This window comes from Acromyrmex echinatior, chromosome 5, assembly GCF_024713525.1.
Source record: "Acromyrmex echinatior isolate Ae372 chromosome 5, ASM2471352v2, whole genome shotgun sequence".
NCBI lineage: Eukaryota > Metazoa > Arthropoda > Insecta > Hymenoptera > Formicidae > Acromyrmex > Acromyrmex echinatior.
In genome coordinates this window covers 9665533-9682583 of record NC_141856.1, presented here as the reverse complement: position 1 = coordinate 9682583, position 17051 = coordinate 9665533, and the positions used below count along the sequence as shown (strand labels likewise).

Here is a 17051-nt window from a genome sequence, read left to right as displayed (position 1 = left end):
ATGTAAAAGGATTGTTGCATTATAATCGGAGGGTAATTGCAATAATACAATTTCTGTCTGAGCGGAGCATCTCTTTATGGTATTAGGTATGCAAAATTAAGATATTACTGACATACATGTAAATAGATATACAGTTATACAAGTATATCTACAATTTTATTTTGCAGTGTCAATGTAATCGAGATATATACATATATATATCGATCGGATCGCTTCATGACATCGGCCGAACATTTTATTAGTCTTATAACAGTAACAAGTGCAAAAAAATTAGCTACTGCGCTTGTTGTCTGTTTTATTATATATCATGGTGTCATACATCTTATTTATGGTAAATATAGTGGAAACATCTGCAAAGTAAATAAAAATTAACAATTAGCCATAAAAACAATTTTTGCAATGTTATATTTTTCATTTTTTAATTCTAATGATACAAATAATTTATTATTGGTGCACATATAAACAGATTATTAACTTCTATCATAGGTAGCGATTCTTGCAAATGGTTATTGACAGAAGGCAGATACAAAGGAGACAAGGAATGGCAACCATATGGCTGCATGATGCACCATTATACGCAAACGTAAGATTATTTTTAATTTATTTTATAAAGAGATTAATTTTCATATAGAAAAAATTTATGTCAAATTTTATAGAGACAGCAGAAGATGTATGCGATATCTAGCTTTCATGGGCCACCATAATCATTTTGTATTTATCGGTGATGCTAGAGTAAGGCAATTATATAAATCATTTGTTTCACAATTTATGGTTGATGGTAAAACATCCGATCTTACGGAGCTACCGGAAAACTCTGACTTAGGCTTTAATGATGGACAACTCAAGTTAAACGTACAATTTCTATGGAGACCACGACTTGATAATTCTATAGCAGCAAACCTTAGAAGCTGGATGGTATGATACATGTATATTATACAATAATAGATAAATTGTATAAATACATATAAGGAGTTTGAATCAGAGGATGAAATAATGAAATTTACATTTATCTCGTTATAGAAGGCAGATGCACCTAGTGTAATTGTCGCAGGCTCTGCTGCAGCTGTAATTCTTGCAAATAATAACAGTGATACACAACTTTATTCGGAATACAATACAGGTTTGATTCGACTAGTACAACCGATAGACTTTTTGGCTAAAAAGAATTCTCAATTTCTATGGCTCTTACAAGATCCTGTGCTCAAGGAAAGACTGCCTGCACAATTGTCGAGTTTAGACAACAAACAGATCAACTTGTGCAACAAAGCAGCTGAGAAGGTAACATCAACGATATGTTTACCTAATAATATAAAGGAAAAGATAAATATTCTATAATCGCTGCAAACAGATATTATCTCACAGCGAGGCTCGTATATGGCAAAGCAGCAAGTTAGTCGGTATGGGTGTTCTTGAACAAAGTCCAGATGGTTATTTGGCTAGTCCATTGTCACTTCGGCATAAAGTTCAAATATTATTAAATACATATTGCAATGATCATATGAATTTCGATGATGGCAGTTGTTGTAGTTATCCCGAGCCGGCAACTACTTTACAATTGTTAACTCTATCTGCGCTTGCATTATTGTAATTGAGTATCTAATATTTTATTTGTAATTCGTTAATTCGATGATTTATTCTTCTTATGGAAAACAATTTTTTTTTAATCTTTTATAGCATAACAATAGGAGGAGGTGTATGGCTGTATCGAAAATTGTACAGGTATCGTTCCGAAGTATCCTATTCTCATGTTACCACTGAGGAAGTAAGTGACACGGAAGAAGCAGGTACTTCGGAAGTCATTCAAGTTAAGCAACTTGAGGTACAAGATTTCTATACCCTCATTACATCACTGGCTCTCTTTTCAATTATATTAGCATATTTTTACTTATGCGACAGGTAAATAATCGCTTGCCGAGGTTTGTAATCTTGTCTTAAATAGCTATTGCAATAGCTTTAATAACTCTCTGCTCTCTCATATCATTTTTAGAACAAATTTTTTCATGAAGGAGAATAAATATTACAGTGAATTCAGTTTTTGGCTACCACTTGGCTATATCTTAGCTCTTGGATTATTTTTCACTGAAGATCGCGAGAGAGGACCGAGAGTGTTAAATAGAGAACAAACGGATGAATGGAGAGGTTTAATGCAAGCGGTTGTGCTTATATACCATGTTACTGGTGCCAAAAATGTCTTACCGATCTATATGTATTTAAGATTAATTAATTCTGCCTACTTATTCTTGTCTGGATATGGACATTTTTATTATTTTTGGCAAACTGGCGACGTATCTCTTGTCAGATTTGCTAGAGTAAGTATTAGAAAAAAAGTTTTATAACGTAACTTAAACTTAAATCATTAAAATCATATTTTCACCAGTAGAATTAAATCTGTTTGTTGCGTTTCAGGTCATGTTTCGATTAAATTTATTGACAGTATCCTTATGCCTTTGCATGAACAGGCCATATCAATTTTATCACTTCGTACCATTGGTATCATTCTGGTTTTTGGTAATTTACTTTTTAGCTTGGTTACCACCCAGAATATATTCTGGAAGTTTAACAGAATACGGACCGAGAGCCGTGCTATACTTTGCTCTAAAACTCTTGGGTCTTGTATCAACAATTACCGTATTATACATGTCAGAGGTAGATAAAAAAAAATTTTTTTTCTGAAAAATATATTTAAAATATAACACGTTTTATTAACGCAGGTGTTCTTTGAGAAAGTTTTCGTCACGAGACCCTGGAAAGCATTATTCGTGACAACTGATGATGATATTCGCGAATGGTGGTCTCGTTGGAGAGTCGACAGATACAGCGTAGTCTGGGGCTTGACTTTCGGAGCTGGCCTTGTCGCTCTTCAGAGAATAGATCATATTCCAAGCACTGCATTGTCTTCTATATTGGCATTAATTTCCTTAATAGCATATACTACTTTCACAATTTTGTGTCACTCTGTATCAGAATGCGAGGAAATTCATTCTTACGTTGCGTTCATCCCGGTAAACTGCTTTAATGCGTTTATTATTTATTCCTTTCCATCATATTATATTTTTCACCGTTTCTCTTATATTTATTAATTTTTTTTTATATTGCTATTTCATTATTAATGTAACCTGTTAGATTGTAGGATATATTGCTCTTCGAAATGCATCATTGGCATTACGGGGAAAACACTCTGCACTTTTAGCTGGATTGGGTAGAATAAGTTTGGAAACTTTGGTTGCGCAAGGCCATATATGGTTGGCAGCAGATTCGCATGGAGTACTTGTACTATTACCCAGATTTCCCGTATTAAACCTGTTGGTTACGTCGTTTATTTTCATATGCGCCAGTCACGAAGTAAGAAAAACAGATTATTTCTTATATTGACTGATATTTGCAATTATAATTTTAACGATAATTAAAAAATTTTTTTTTTCTTATTGAGATTCTTTCTTCTAGATTCATAGATTGACTCACGTTTTAGCACCTTATGCAGTACCGAATGATTGGAAATTAGTAGCTCGCAATTTGTTGCTGTTCACAGCTGTGTTAGTACCTATCGGCATTCACGATGGAATGTTTTAAAAAATGCAAATGTCATCCTCATCCTCATGCAAAATAAATCAAAGATATTAGCAGTATTATAATGTACGAAGACAACTCCATATCAAGTATAGTAAGGAAGATTAATTAAGTAAATAGATATTACGCTTTTCTTACAATAAAACATGATGAAAAATAAAATGAATTGCGTATCATGCCTATTTCAAAAATTATCATGTGATTGTGTAAAATATTTTTTACTAGAATTATTTTCTGTATTTGATTAAAATCAAATTGGAAATACAATTATCATTTTGTCTATTCACTTATATTTTATATTTTGCAATTTAAATTTACAATTTTAGAAATGATATATTTTATTATATATATTTATAAATATATATACGTAATAAAAGCAGCTCAATGAACTGGCATAAGTTCTATTTGATTTTTGTTACTTAAATTATATTTGTAATTTTACAAAAATATTTTACTAATTAAAATAGCATTATCTATTAACTGATTTCCATATCATATTTTACATGGCTAGTATAGATGTCATAACCTAAAGATATCAAATTATCATAAAGTACTCTGTATCGTGTGGGAAGGAAATAAAAGTTAATAACTTGTGCTGGAGGCCAAATGACCCATTCAGCTATATATAGTTTATGCGCTTTTTTCCTAATTTCATTCTTAAACTCTGTCAAACTGTTATTCTCCATCAAGGCCAGTGTAAAAAAAAATGTACTTATACAGAGAGGCGAGCAAATTAACTGATCAATAATCACTTTTTTTAAAACTATACCAATAGTACGTCCAGTCATTCTAGTGTCTAAAAAACTATACCAGTAATGACAAACTATCCCGATGGACATGCCAGACACAGACATATTTCTCGTTCTGGTAAAACTCCATTTATTCCATTTGCCCTAAAGAGAATATCAACATCATCATGCAAATATTCTATCATAAAAGGCTATGATTAACAAACCTTTAATATCTCATAATGTTGCTCTAAAACATCTCCTATGCCAGAAAGAGAAATCGATATCCCTATATTTGTGTACAATAAATGTTTAGGAGAGAATAAGCATTCCTTCAAGTGATTTATTCTATTAAAGGTTAGCCTTCCTCTTGCAATATTCATTACCTAAAAAATAAAATATCGTTATTAAGTACTGCTACTGCAACATTTAATCCAAATCTTATATATAGTGAGTACCGAATAAAAGTCAAAGTAAATTATATTGTTTATTTTAAATAATTTTACTATTTTAAAATATTTTACTATTTTACTGCAGACATGAAAATATATAATTATACACATTTATAAAATGCTAATTTTACGTTATCCGATAAATAAAATATCAATTAAGATTACTAAATATTAAATATATATAAAATATATAAGCTTATTAATAAATGATAACCAACACAATCTGATAACAATAGAAATCATCTGGATAATTATCTAATTATTTAGAATATCCTCTCCCTCCCTATTAAAATCTTAATAAAAATATATACTCATTCGAAGTGTTTTCACTCAAAACGAAAAAGAAATTGGCAGAAAAATGTGGCAGTTGACCTCGTGAATCAAATTATTAAGCGTTGAAATTTGACAAGGGATCATCTCGATTTATATAATAAATTATTGAAAATCCTTGATATTAATAAAAATTGACAACATAAGGTGTAAATTAAAAAAAAAAGGCAAGACCGTATAAGTCGTTCCGGAAAATTTAGTATTATAATGCGTGGTAAAAGTTCTGAAACGGCTATATCTAAAAAAATATTAGATTTATGTTTGAAACAAATTAGAGTTTAAGAAAAGTCATCAGAAGTTGACATTAAATTGACCTTGGAAAGTGATTTCATTTTAAAAGGTTATTCCAAGATCAAACTAATATTCACATCCGATAGTTTTCTAAACTCTATTACTTACTTTTATTTTAAATATTTTTTACATAAATCAATATTTTTTTTTAAATATTAGCCATTCCAGAATTTTTATCACGCACTATAATACTAAATTTGTTTAAACCTACGATCCATGATATAATATTAGGTGTATCATTGGCGATAGCATAATGGCAATAGCAATACTAGAAATAACCAATCAAATTTTGACCTCAATGCACTTTCCTACGTATAATAACACGTATATTGGAATAGCCAATCAAATTTTGACCACACAAATCTGCTACTCCACATCCTCGGAAATGATACACCTGGTCTTACATCAAGCTACGACCTACGACCTTGTCTTTTTTTCTTAATTTACATTTTATGATATCAATAATTTACTGATATTAATAATTTTAACTAACTTGTACAAATCGAGATGGTCCCTTGTAAGGCTTTAGAGGTTAAGACTCCTGAGTAGTTGCCGCGATTATATTGGAATCGTGACGTCAGAAGCGAGGAATGACGTTAATTTATGTTACGTGCCATTTGTAAATAAAGATAATTTAGATAGATCTAAATGACGGGATCACTTTAAAACACTTGTAAGAATCGAACAAAATTGTCCTTTCCTTCCTTGATAGTCAGTAAATAGTAATAAAAGAACGTAAAGCGAGCTTATATTTTGGCAGAAACACACGGTCTAACAGCTGTTGAAACGAGTGAAAAATATGCTTCTACATATAAAATTCCAAGATAGCTTTAGTTTTCTTCAATAATTATGACTTTTATAAGCACGAGACAAGTCACAATTTCACAATTAAGCACGTAATAATGAAATGGCACGTAACATAAAATTTCGTCGAAACGTTATTTTTCACGCCTAATAGTTCAGCCTTTTATCGTGACGAGGCGCTGTAACACACGTTCAACTCAACTCAAGAGGCGTGTCAGATTCCCATCTAGGTGCTCCCCAGGTGTCATGTTATCTTTGTCTAATGTACGATAAACAACAAGGATGGAATGATAGGGTGACATTCGAGTGGGAATCTCAACTCAGCAAAATAGAGTCTTTCTACCTGTTCCTTCTACCTGTTCCTATTGCCTGTGCTTTTCATTGTATTTCCGATTTAATAATCAGAGATCTGTTTTCTGTGGCTGAACTAGTGTTCACTTTTGGAACTTAAAGTGAGATAAACATTTTGTGATACAATATTTTTTTAAAGCGAGAAAGAAAGTTCTAGAATAGTCTAGTGCAGAAACAGAAAACAGACCACTGACTATTTTGCACATCTTCATTATTGTTAGTCTATGGCCTAGTTTCCACCGAGGGTTTAAACCGGAAATCGGATCAGAATGTAAAAACCAATCAACTACAATCGTTCGACTGTAACAGGGGAATACTCGACTGTAGTTGGTTGGTTGGTTTTTACATTTTTATCCTGTTTAAATCCTCGATGGAAACTAGACCTATGTTGCATATGTCAGTAACGTTTTTAGTTGCTATCAGCTGACTAACGGCGTTGTTTCGCGCCGACGAATCTAAATAACGAGAGTTAAAAAGGCGGGCTTTGGCTTTGGTAGGGTTATATTGGGGATAACGGTACGCAATACGTTGTACGTGGTACGTTTGCGAAAATAACAACTTGTTCGCGTTTGCGATCGACATACGTAAAAGAGACTATGTCGCAACCATCAGTAACGGCATACTTTAATACGCGCAAACGGCAGGGGTGCGACGAATTACGTGCCAAGTCGAAGATTTTGCTGCTGGAGCGAGATAATCAAACACAGACGAGTATCGAGAATTTGGAGAAATCTCCAACAAATACGGGAACTAGTCCGAAAATCGTGTTGCAGAATGCTACGATGTTGAAGGAAGGTGCTCGGGTTAATAAAGCGGTCCGTAATATCCAGTTCGATTCTTCGAAAACGATCCCCGAGAAAATGAGTAAACCTAGAACACGAGCCACTCGCTCTCGTCCATTGCCCTCTATGGATGGAAGTCAAGCGGATATTAGAGATAGCTTTTTGAAGGTGGGCAATGATTCCTCGGAGATGAAAAAAGTTCCCTTTGAAAAAAAAGGTATGCTTAGTCCGAAGAAGTCGCAGACACCTAAGAAGACATTGAAGGATAACGCGATGAAAGAAAAGGAACATTCTGCCAACAGTTCTCTCACTTCATCCTCGTCAAGAAAGCTTTCAACGATGGAGAGACTTGTAAAAAATGAAAATTTAAACTTGACTGACATCAAAAACAGAATTAATAAATCTTCTAGATTGGCAGAGCTGAAAGCTATAACGCAACAATTTGCTAAGTATGATATGGCATTGGAACAATTGCAAAAACAGGATGAGATTAAGAAACCTCATATGCAAAAGTTTGAGAAGGTGGAACTCGAAATACCCGTAAGGTAAAAATCTTATTTGTGAATTTAATTATCAAATGTATACATATGTATATAGATATCCTATCATTTTCTTTATTTTTTTTTCTCCATACAAAGCCCACAAAAGACGTACAAATCTCCAACCAAGGGATTACTTACTCCAATCAAGGAGAGAGATTTGTCAAAGACAGCCAGTCCCCAGAGGCAAATTTTGTTTGAGCCTAAAGAAACAGTATCAAGTCCAGGAAAATCCAGTCCTATTAAGGCATATCAGAAATATCTGTCAGTGGCTGAATCTGGATTAGCATTGCCATATGATTATAGATTCCTAGCTGAAATATTCAGATGCGTAGATACGGTAGTACTCTTGTGAATCTGTTAATATATATTTTTATTTTAACTTTTACTTTGCAGACTTTAATTTTTACTTTATACCTTGTTAATTATTTTGTCATTTAAATTTATGTTTATGATATAAAATGTGTTAAGCAATCAATTTTATCTTTAGGTTTCAGCAATGCTGTTTAACAGAAAAGAATTGATAACATTTAATAAACTGAGACCTGCAGTTCAAGAATTGCTACGTCGTAATTTTACGCAAGAGCACCTAGCTCAAATAAAAACTATTTACCCTGATGCATATGTATACCATCAAGAGAAACATCGAAATTTTGGTTCAGTGTCCAAGCAAGAAAAATACGAATTAGTTCTAACACCTACGGTTGAAAAAGTTAATGGGAGAAATACGCCTGATGCAGATAACATATTAAAAACTGCGTCTGAAAGTAGTATGAGTCCTACTATACTGCTGGAAAGAAGAAAGAAATTTTATAATGCTTTATTAGGTACATATTCTTTCTTTTCAAATGATTTTATCATCAACCAATCAAATATAAAACACACACACACACACACACACACACACACATATGTATCTTTAATTTATTGTTGCAGAGAGGGTAAAGATTGAACATGAAAAATTTTTATTGACCTTTGAAACTCCGAAATTAATGAATATACCAAGAGAGAAAATAGTACGCTGGCATCCCGAATTTGATGTGGAATCTTGCAAGAAAATTGAGCAAGCTGCATTACCACAACCACCTTATGTTGAAAAACCAACTGCAAGGGATGTTCTTGGTAAGAATTATGACATTGATGGTAGAAATAAGAATTTTGGACAAATTTTATTCTATTGCTATTATAAAAAAAAAATTATTGAAACTATTATTGTAATTTATACACCTACTACAGAAATTCATAAGATATCAGGATAATATAAAAAATGCAGATATAGTTCTATTATTGTATATAGTTCTATTATTGTATATTATATGCATGTATCACACTCAATGATATAATATGATCTTAATTTGAATGACAACTTTAAGTAGGACAAAAAAATTGCACAAAAAGTTGCAAAATAACAATGCGTTTGCGTAGTTGTGAAACTCGGTTTTTAGCTGTTGCAAAACTTTATTGATTAATCAGCATATAACGCAATCGGTATAAAGGTACTGCTTATGCGTAATACTTAAGCAGTTACATTATCCTCGCATTATGCGCTACCCAACCCAATACTTAATTAATAAATTAACTGTAGAGAATGGATTTAAAGTGTCACTTCAAAAAGATCAAGTTATTCGTAGAATATGTAGGTTTCTCTTGTTTTTTTAATTAATGTGGTCTAGCAAAACAGCTATAAGATATTTACACATGAATATTTTTCATTCGTATTATTTATTTATTTATTTATTTATTTATTTACTTACAGACAAAGCTAAATCTTTGTTTAATTGTGGTACACGTATGGAAAAGGCATTACAAAGGCTCGCTGAAGCAAATCTAACTACTAAATCCAAATCTTCACCTTCTACACAAGATTCTACAACTCAAACAACAAAAGATGATATTCCAAAGGTTAACATTGCCATTGTGGACACTCCATCAAGTACGCCATCCATACAAACTGATCACTTCGCTACACTATTTAAAGGCATCCCTAAGGCTCTGCTCGAAAAGGTAAGAATAAAATTGCTTTGAAATGGTAGTTGATATTCAACGTTTGCGATTTTATTTATGTTTTAAAACTAATTACCGTTGTTTCTTCTCCTGAATTTTCATAATTATAGGTTCGTGCTAAACAAGCAGCCAAGGCATTAGAAGCAATGACGAGAACACCAAACGCAGACAAAGAGGCTACGTTATATTCCAGACTTCCCGAATTAGCAAAGCTCATTCGCAATATTTTCGTGACGGAAAAGAAGGGTGTTTTACCACTGGAGATAGTCATACAAAAGTTAGACAATTCTTTTAGAACGAAATTAATGTTACAAGAAATGGAGGAACACATACGACAACTGTGCAAGCTTTTACCTACGTGGGCCAGTATACATAACGTACGAAAGGTGGATTATTTGAAATTAGATAAAAATGTTGAACTTGCTAAAGTGATTAATCAATTAGAAATTTTAGCCAATGATAAAGTTAAGATAGCGTCTTAATTTGTATATTCCGATAAATTATATTTTGGATATCGCTGCATTTTTACCTAATAGTGAAACTATTATGCTACTTAAGTTTGAAGATCTTAATTTGCACATTTACATCTTTATCATGATAAAAAAAGAGGACTGCATTTTATTATATGTAATTTATGACATTACCATTTGTTCTTCACACTTCACAGAGCATTTTTAGTAAATATGAAACTATGAAGTATGAAATAAAATGTAACAAATGGGAATATACATATACATGCAACATTTTATATTTTCTTTTCCTATTTTATTGCTTATATTAATAAATTATAATTACTGTATTATATATTAATTTGAAGGATTGTTTGTTCAGTAAAATGCAATGATCTTATTAATGTGAATAATATTATGATGTGAGACTATTTTCAAAAAAGAATATCAATGGATTCGTTACTTAAGAAATTAGAGTAGAATAAATTATATAAGAAATTTGCTATATTTATTAAGTAAAGCTGCTGACAATATTTGTGCATTGCCTCTGATTTTAGTGTGTATGTTTATTAATAAAGCTATTGAAAAAAATAACTTCTGGATAAATTATGTTTTCATATATCCGATAAATTATAATTATAATAAAAATACTTATACGTATGTATGTAATTATATATAATCTGTATATTTACATGCACGCCTCATACAGATTTATTTAAATACGTTTATTAATTTCACATTTAAAACTTAATAAAAATTATATTTATACAGTAGTTTGCGAAATTAATATCAAATATTTGTTAATTGATAATATATCATATCTAATTTCATCTTTTGAAAATTTTGATACATTTTAAGTTGTTTCCACTGTTTTTATATAGTTTATTTTTATGATCTTTTTAATTTATGCTTATTTATTACAACTTTTAAATTAAACAAATATGGATATATGTGTATGAATAAAAAAGTGTGTGTGTGTTTCTTTACCAACAAGTACAAAAAACGATGAAAGATTGCTATATTGTCTGTAATTGTTAAGAAAGATTTATTATATGCGCTAATATCTTGCGATAACTTTACGACAGCTGGACGTTTATGAAAATGTCCAGCTGGTGTCAGCGAATATGCACATATATATGGATGTGCGTGTGCGCGCGCGTACACTTGGACGATTTCTAACCTTTTCTTTCAAGTTGAACGAATCAATTGTATTGTTGTATTTACTGTAATCTCATGACATTTATTCACAGTATACTGCACGTAGTTTTAAAGTTGCACTGAAAGAAATTTTTGAAATATCATGTTCCTAACAAACATACTGTTGAGAAAGGCAAAGAGCAAGTAAGTAAAACCATTAATAAAACCGAACAAAAATTTAAGGTTAGAATTCGTGTATATTCACGAAAAATGCCAATTTTTAGTGGGAATAATATAAAATATATGCCATAATTCATATTTTATGAAAAAAATTGATTTACTAAGTGTTAATTGGACATAATATGTTAACGATTAAAAAATATTTATTATTAATTTTGATCTCATTATAGGCGTGTCTTAGTCCTTACACAAAGTGTTGTAACCGGTCATCAGTTAGTGCGCATCAGAGACAGATTAGCTGATAAATTAGAATTTAGATCCTTTGATCCTTATAGTAAGTAATTATTTATACACACGTACATATAAGATTATGTACGTTAATTACAATAATAATAAAGGAAAGAACATAATTGAATAAAATAATTGTATGTTATGTGTATACAAATGTTCAATATATTTTATAAAACATTGCATATATTATATTTTTCTTTAATAATAATATATATAATTTTTAATAAATAGTAATTACAGTATACATTAGAATGTACATTATGAGATATTATTTGATACTTGAAACTAATTTATGATTTCTTTTTGCAGTTCGAAAGGTCACGTTATACAAAGAAAAGAGAAAATTATGTAGCTTATAATTTACAACTATTATAGTATACTTAACAAATATTATATTAGGTGCGCAACTAAGTTCTCGCTGTTATTTTGATGGAAATGCCATCAAAATAACAGCGAGAACTTAGTTGCGTACCTAATACAATACTACTTGAAAAATTTCTATGTGGAGGATAACATGCAAAAAATTTATTGTCTCAAGTACAGTGTAACATTCAGTCTGATTTTTATTTATTATATTCAAATATAATATCCCAAAGTGTGTAACACACAATATAATAATAATAACATGATATGTCTCTATGTCTAATCTATTATGAAAATATAGTTATCTTATATAAATATATGATGTAAGCAGTAATAAATATAATAAACAGAAAATATCAAGCATACACTGATAATGTAATATAAATGACTGTAAATAAATGAAAAAAATCATATGATAAAATATTGCTCTTGTTTGACTTTATTATATAAAAGTACAATTTTGTCTTATTATTTACAGATTTGTAATTAGTTATTGACTATAATTCCAAATATATACTGATTTGACATCCTCCCTCTCTTTCCCTGGAAAGTCGGGAAGTTCCAGGTTTAATTCCTAGCTGAAACAATATTGAATTTAGAATAAAGAATATACATAAAATAGGACACCTAATCATTGTAAAATATATAATATTGTTCATAATTTCGGTTATCGGTTTTAGCCATTCTCAGCAAATACATAATATATTAATAAAGAATACCTTTTATCTCACTTTTCAACTGGATAGAAGATATTCTTTGTTAATATATTAATATATTATGTAGTTGCTGAAGATGGCTAAACGTTCAAACTAACATCTTTTAATACACATTATACTATTAATGATTATATAAGTGTAGATTGTGCACATCTCTTACCGCGTTGACTTCAAAGTAGCTTCCTTAAATCTGTATTATATTAAAACAATATTTTTTGCAATAAATTCTTTACAGATTTTTCTAATTTAATACAATTTAGGAAGGATTATTAGTATTTCAGATTAATTGTGTTGGAAAGTTGGAAAGTTATTGGCGCACAATCATGTCTGAAATGAATTTATTTAATAAATATGTAGGTAATGATAATATTTGAAACATCCAACTTTGATTTAATTAGCTGTTTCATATCATAATGATTTGACGTTCGAATGCATTCAGTTTAAGATTATAATTTGATGAATTTATAAAAAAAAAAGGCAAAGAAGCTTTCATCACATAGATAATCTCATTTTACGTAACATTATTGAAAGTTATCAAATAAAATAAAATGCTTGGTGAACAAATGTTTTGTCTAAGTTTCATTCGGTCATGTCGAAAGGACAGAAAGCGAAAGAGAGGCAAACGGAGAATCGGCGAGAGACCAGCCAAGAGTCTCGACATCGAGATTGGGGGTAGATTTCCTTTGATCCTTAACAAGGAACACAAAGTTGTATTATTTCCACCTGGGTTTCAAACGGTTCAAGATCCGCCAGGCGTGAAACACGATCCGCCCTCTCTCTCTTTCTTTCTCTTCATCTCTCACTCGCTTAGACTTTTCTGAGATGTTGGAGACTTGTCTCACTACTTATTCTCTCTCTCTCTCTCATCTTCATTCCCTTCCTGTTTTTCACTCAGTTTTGATTGAGGGAGCAACGGCAAAGTCGCGCAGTTTACTGATGTTACAAATTCAATTTCTCCTTAGCCCAGATCATTGTCCACAGGAAAGGGGGGAGACCGCAGAAGAGATTATATCCTGGAAAGAGAATCGTCTTTATCTTTCGCGATTGTGCGTGTGACAGCTCGTGAAGGTCGAAATCTTCACTACTTTTTTCCATATCTCTCTCTCTCTCTCTCTCTCTCTCTCTCTCTGAAGAAAATATTTCTTGCTGGATATGCACGCACGCAAACCTACAATCGTGAGACAAGCATTTTAGCCGCGCGACAAGCCAAAAAGAATACAAAACAAATCTTTCAACATGCACATTTTGAAACGTCACGTCAATTTTGTATCTCGCAGATTAATTTTTAGCAAATATAATAATATTAATTGTCAACTTTTGGTATCATGTGTAAGAGGACGATTGACCTCTAAATTAATAAAATTCATTCAAATCAAATATATATATAAAAGAAAGTTATTTTAATTATATCATTTATACAAATACATGAGAGAATCGATTCTATATCTTCAAACAAAGTGAAAATTACAAAAGTGAGCAAATTTACTATGTGTGTTGACCAATGAAATTATTCGGTATTCTAGTAAATTCGCTCACTTTTGTAATGTTTACCTCGTTTCAAGATACAGAATTCCAAGAATGCGAGTTTATTCAGTCATTTGTTGGAAATCGCGCGACAATTCAGTTATCAATATGCATTTGATTAACTTGCACTTACTACATAAAATTCTCGCTTTGCAAGTGGAGTAATCCACTGTAATTCGTGATGCTAACAATAAGAAAAAGAGAAAAAGATTTGTTTTTCAACACGAAAAATGCCAGTAGAGAATTTGTGGGGAATCGTAAGAGAAGAGAAAGCGGGAAAGAGACAAGTGTAAACAGATGCGGAAGGAGTCTGGTCGCTTTTTCCGGGAGCGTTTCAGTCAGTTTCAGTTGCCTCGTGCATTCAAGGGTGTTTTTTCTTTTTGCGTCCGCACGAGTTATTCTCCGCGCTTGTTAACAGTGTGCGCGAGCTCGCTAAAGTGGCCTCACTGCTAATTAACTGCGTTATTTTTTACAACTCTCTCGCGCATTTCTATTCGTCATTGCTCTCCTCCCCTTAACTGCCGCTCTTCTCTTCTCTTCGGCGCGGCGCGGCGCCCACCCTGCGTAAGGGCGGCCAAGTTCAATATTTTTCGAGAGTGCAGTGGCTTCCGTTTTATTTATCCGCCATGATCTTAATCATAAAAAAAGAGGAAGGCTTGTAACAACTAAAAAGGAAATTAAAAAGTTATAGTTTAGAGTAAATATGCAAGAGTAAAGTCGAATTTTTTAATATATTAAATCATATTGGTTCTACGATAGTTTCAATAAAGTTTACTAAAGTTATTCACTCTTCTGTGTTATTTGCGAAAGAAGCGACGAATGTTTCAACGTCAAGCTTATAAATACAGCATTGTAATATCTTGTACGCTCGCATCTATTGAAACATTTTATTGGAAGAACTATTAGAATATATAATTTAAACCGAGTTCGATCTAGGGTTTTTAGAAATCTCGGGCTTTAATTTTTAGGGCTTTCACAATTGTTCAAAATTTAGTTATATCCGTGTTATTCTATTACTTCAAGAGAGCGTGTGCGTGAACAGCAGAATGGCGTTATCGCGATTTACATTTTGATCGTCCTTTTTTTCCGACGGACATGATGAGCTCATCATCGCGACTATTAAGCTGTAATAATCTGCGAAATAACTTAATAATTAGTGACGCAAGCGACTTTAAGTCGACTAATCTGTACGAATGAAAGAAGACATATGATATCGGATATATGTATTTATTGTAACTCAGAAGTGTTTAAAACTGTTTCCTGTATATGTGATATTTCCGTTGACTATAGAAAGCAATTACAGCAGTATATTGTCAATTTATAATTTATAGAATTAAATGTTTACTATTTCAATAATTAAATACACTTAAAAATTTTGAACAGAGAGAGAGCGTGAATTAATTAATAATTTATTTGAGGCTAAGTCTGGGATATAGTCACTGCCAACAAGAGCAAAGAGGTATAATAATTTAATCCGCGCGTAGGGATATAAGATCATACGTATAAGGATCTGAGCACAAGAATTGTCGTAACACTTACTTAGAGACTTAAATTGTAGACGTAAGTAACGCACAAGCTTTGGCGTTTGACGTACGATTTATTGCCGTTTCTTGGAGACACTTCTACAATTAAAATCTCTAAGTAAGTGTTACGATAATTCTTGTGCTCAGACGCTAAGAATATCGACGCCTGAGTCGTAGAAGGCTATATCAAGAAAAACATGAAGAAAGGTTTATGTCAAGAAATGAATCATGAATGAAAAGCGGTCTATTTCGTATAAGGCGTGAAGATCGGCCTATGTCGGAACGCATACGAAGTACGGTTTATATCGAGAAAATGAGAAGAACGGTTCAAGTCAGTTCAAGTAGTATGAAATTAAAGAAGAGGTATAGCGCAATATATTTTCTTCTCATAAATTTTATAGTGCTATGACAGAATAGGAATCGTCTTGATTTTCAATCCTGTTTCTCGCACTCATTTTATTCGTATATTATTTAATTTTCTGTAACTAAATTTGTGTAATTTATGAGTAGTGACTAGTATTGCACTATCTATATATATAGACCGTTCTAATTTTATGTGACTTGAACCGTTCTTCTTATTTCCTTGGTATAACTTCGTATTTCGTATGCGTTTTCGACATAAACCGGTCTTCACGTTTCACGCGAAATAGACCGCTTTGCATTCATTTCTTGATAGAAACCTTTCTTCACGTTTTTTTTCGATGTAGCACTTTCTACGACTAAGGCGTCGATATATAATATCAGTGTCGGTCGCGATGGTATAAGATGTAAGATCAGTAAGATGGAGATGGTATCTCTCTGCACCGCATCGGGGCCGTCGGATGGTCGGGTCGGATCGGATCGGGTCGGTCGGGGTAGACGCGGGCGACGCGGGCGACGCGGGTGACGCGACGCCGCGCCGGTGGCGGTGGCGGTGCGGTGGTGGCACGGCACCCTTCTTTTCTCCGCCACGAAAAGGTACTTGAAATAAATTGAAAATGGCTGGTATCGCTCTGGCCCCCGGACAAGTGATACCTACAT

General features: G+C 32.2%; 4 protein-coding genes across 11 annotated transcripts; 3 read left to right on the top strand and 1 right to left on the bottom strand.

The window, feature by feature from the left end:
- Nucleotides 1-113: 113 nt before the first annotated feature.
- On the bottom strand, nt 114-6381 carry LOC105148740 (mpv17-like protein 2). Of its 7 annotated transcripts, none has more exons than XR_015545122.1 (5): nt 5120-5450; nt 4523-4681; nt 4320-4460; nt 3463-3541; nt 3047-3300 (listed from the first exon to the last, which is right to left on the bottom strand). XR_015545122.1 is itself a non-coding variant. In XM_087406309.1 (4 exons), exons 1-4 carry the CDS (start codon nt 5162-5164, stop codon nt 327-329), a joined length of 369 nt encoding a protein of 122 aa, XP_087262435.1. In that variant the 5' UTR covers nt 5165-5450; the 3' UTR covers nt 114-326. The 7 variants fall into 7 exon arrangements, 5 of the variants coding, with proteins under 5 accessions (XP_087262435.1, XP_011058934.1, XP_087262434.1 ...); XR_015545123.1 differs by having other exon boundaries at nt 4378-4460; XM_087406309.1 differs by lacking the exons at nt 3047-3300; nt 3463-3541 and adding an exon at nt 114-350.
- On the top strand, nt 199-3834 carry LOC105148741 (N-acetylneuraminate (7)9-O-acetyltransferase). 2 transcript variants are annotated; one of them, XM_011060638.2, is made up of 11 exons: nt 199-331; nt 487-583; nt 657-915; nt 1021-1278; nt 1349-1584; nt 1675-1896; nt 1988-2309; nt 2407-2646; nt 2712-3002; nt 3124-3342; nt 3445-3834. In XM_011060638.2, the coding sequence occupies exons 1-11, from the start codon at nt 217-219 to the stop codon at nt 3568-3570; spliced, it is 2385 nt and encodes a 794-aa protein (XP_011058940.1). In that variant the 5' UTR covers nt 199-216; the 3' UTR covers nt 3571-3834. The 2 variants fall into 2 exon arrangements, with proteins under 2 accessions (XP_011058940.1, XP_087262433.1); XM_087406307.1 differs by having other exon boundaries at nt 3431-3834.
- Nucleotides 6382-6890: 509 nt separating the features above from the next.
- On the top strand, nt 6891-10891 carry dup (chromatin licensing and DNA replication factor double parked). The gene is made up of 6 exons (XM_011060640.2): nt 6891-7850; nt 7944-8184; nt 8335-8671; nt 8781-8966; nt 9601-9848; nt 9959-10891. The coding sequence occupies exons 1-6, from the start codon at nt 7120-7122 to the stop codon at nt 10328-10330; spliced, it is 2115 nt and encodes a 704-aa protein (XP_011058942.1). The 5' UTR covers nt 6891-7119; the 3' UTR covers nt 10331-10891.
- A 535-nt stretch (nt 10892-11426) lies between these two features.
- On the top strand, nt 11427-12689 carry mRpL33 (mitochondrial ribosomal protein L33). The gene is made up of 3 exons (XM_011060641.2): nt 11427-11638; nt 11845-11948; nt 12215-12689. Exons 1-3 carry the CDS (start codon nt 11598-11600, stop codon nt 12262-12264), a joined length of 195 nt encoding a protein of 64 aa, XP_011058943.1. The 5' UTR covers nt 11427-11597; the 3' UTR covers nt 12265-12689.
- Nucleotides 12690-17051: the final 4362 nt, after the last annotated feature.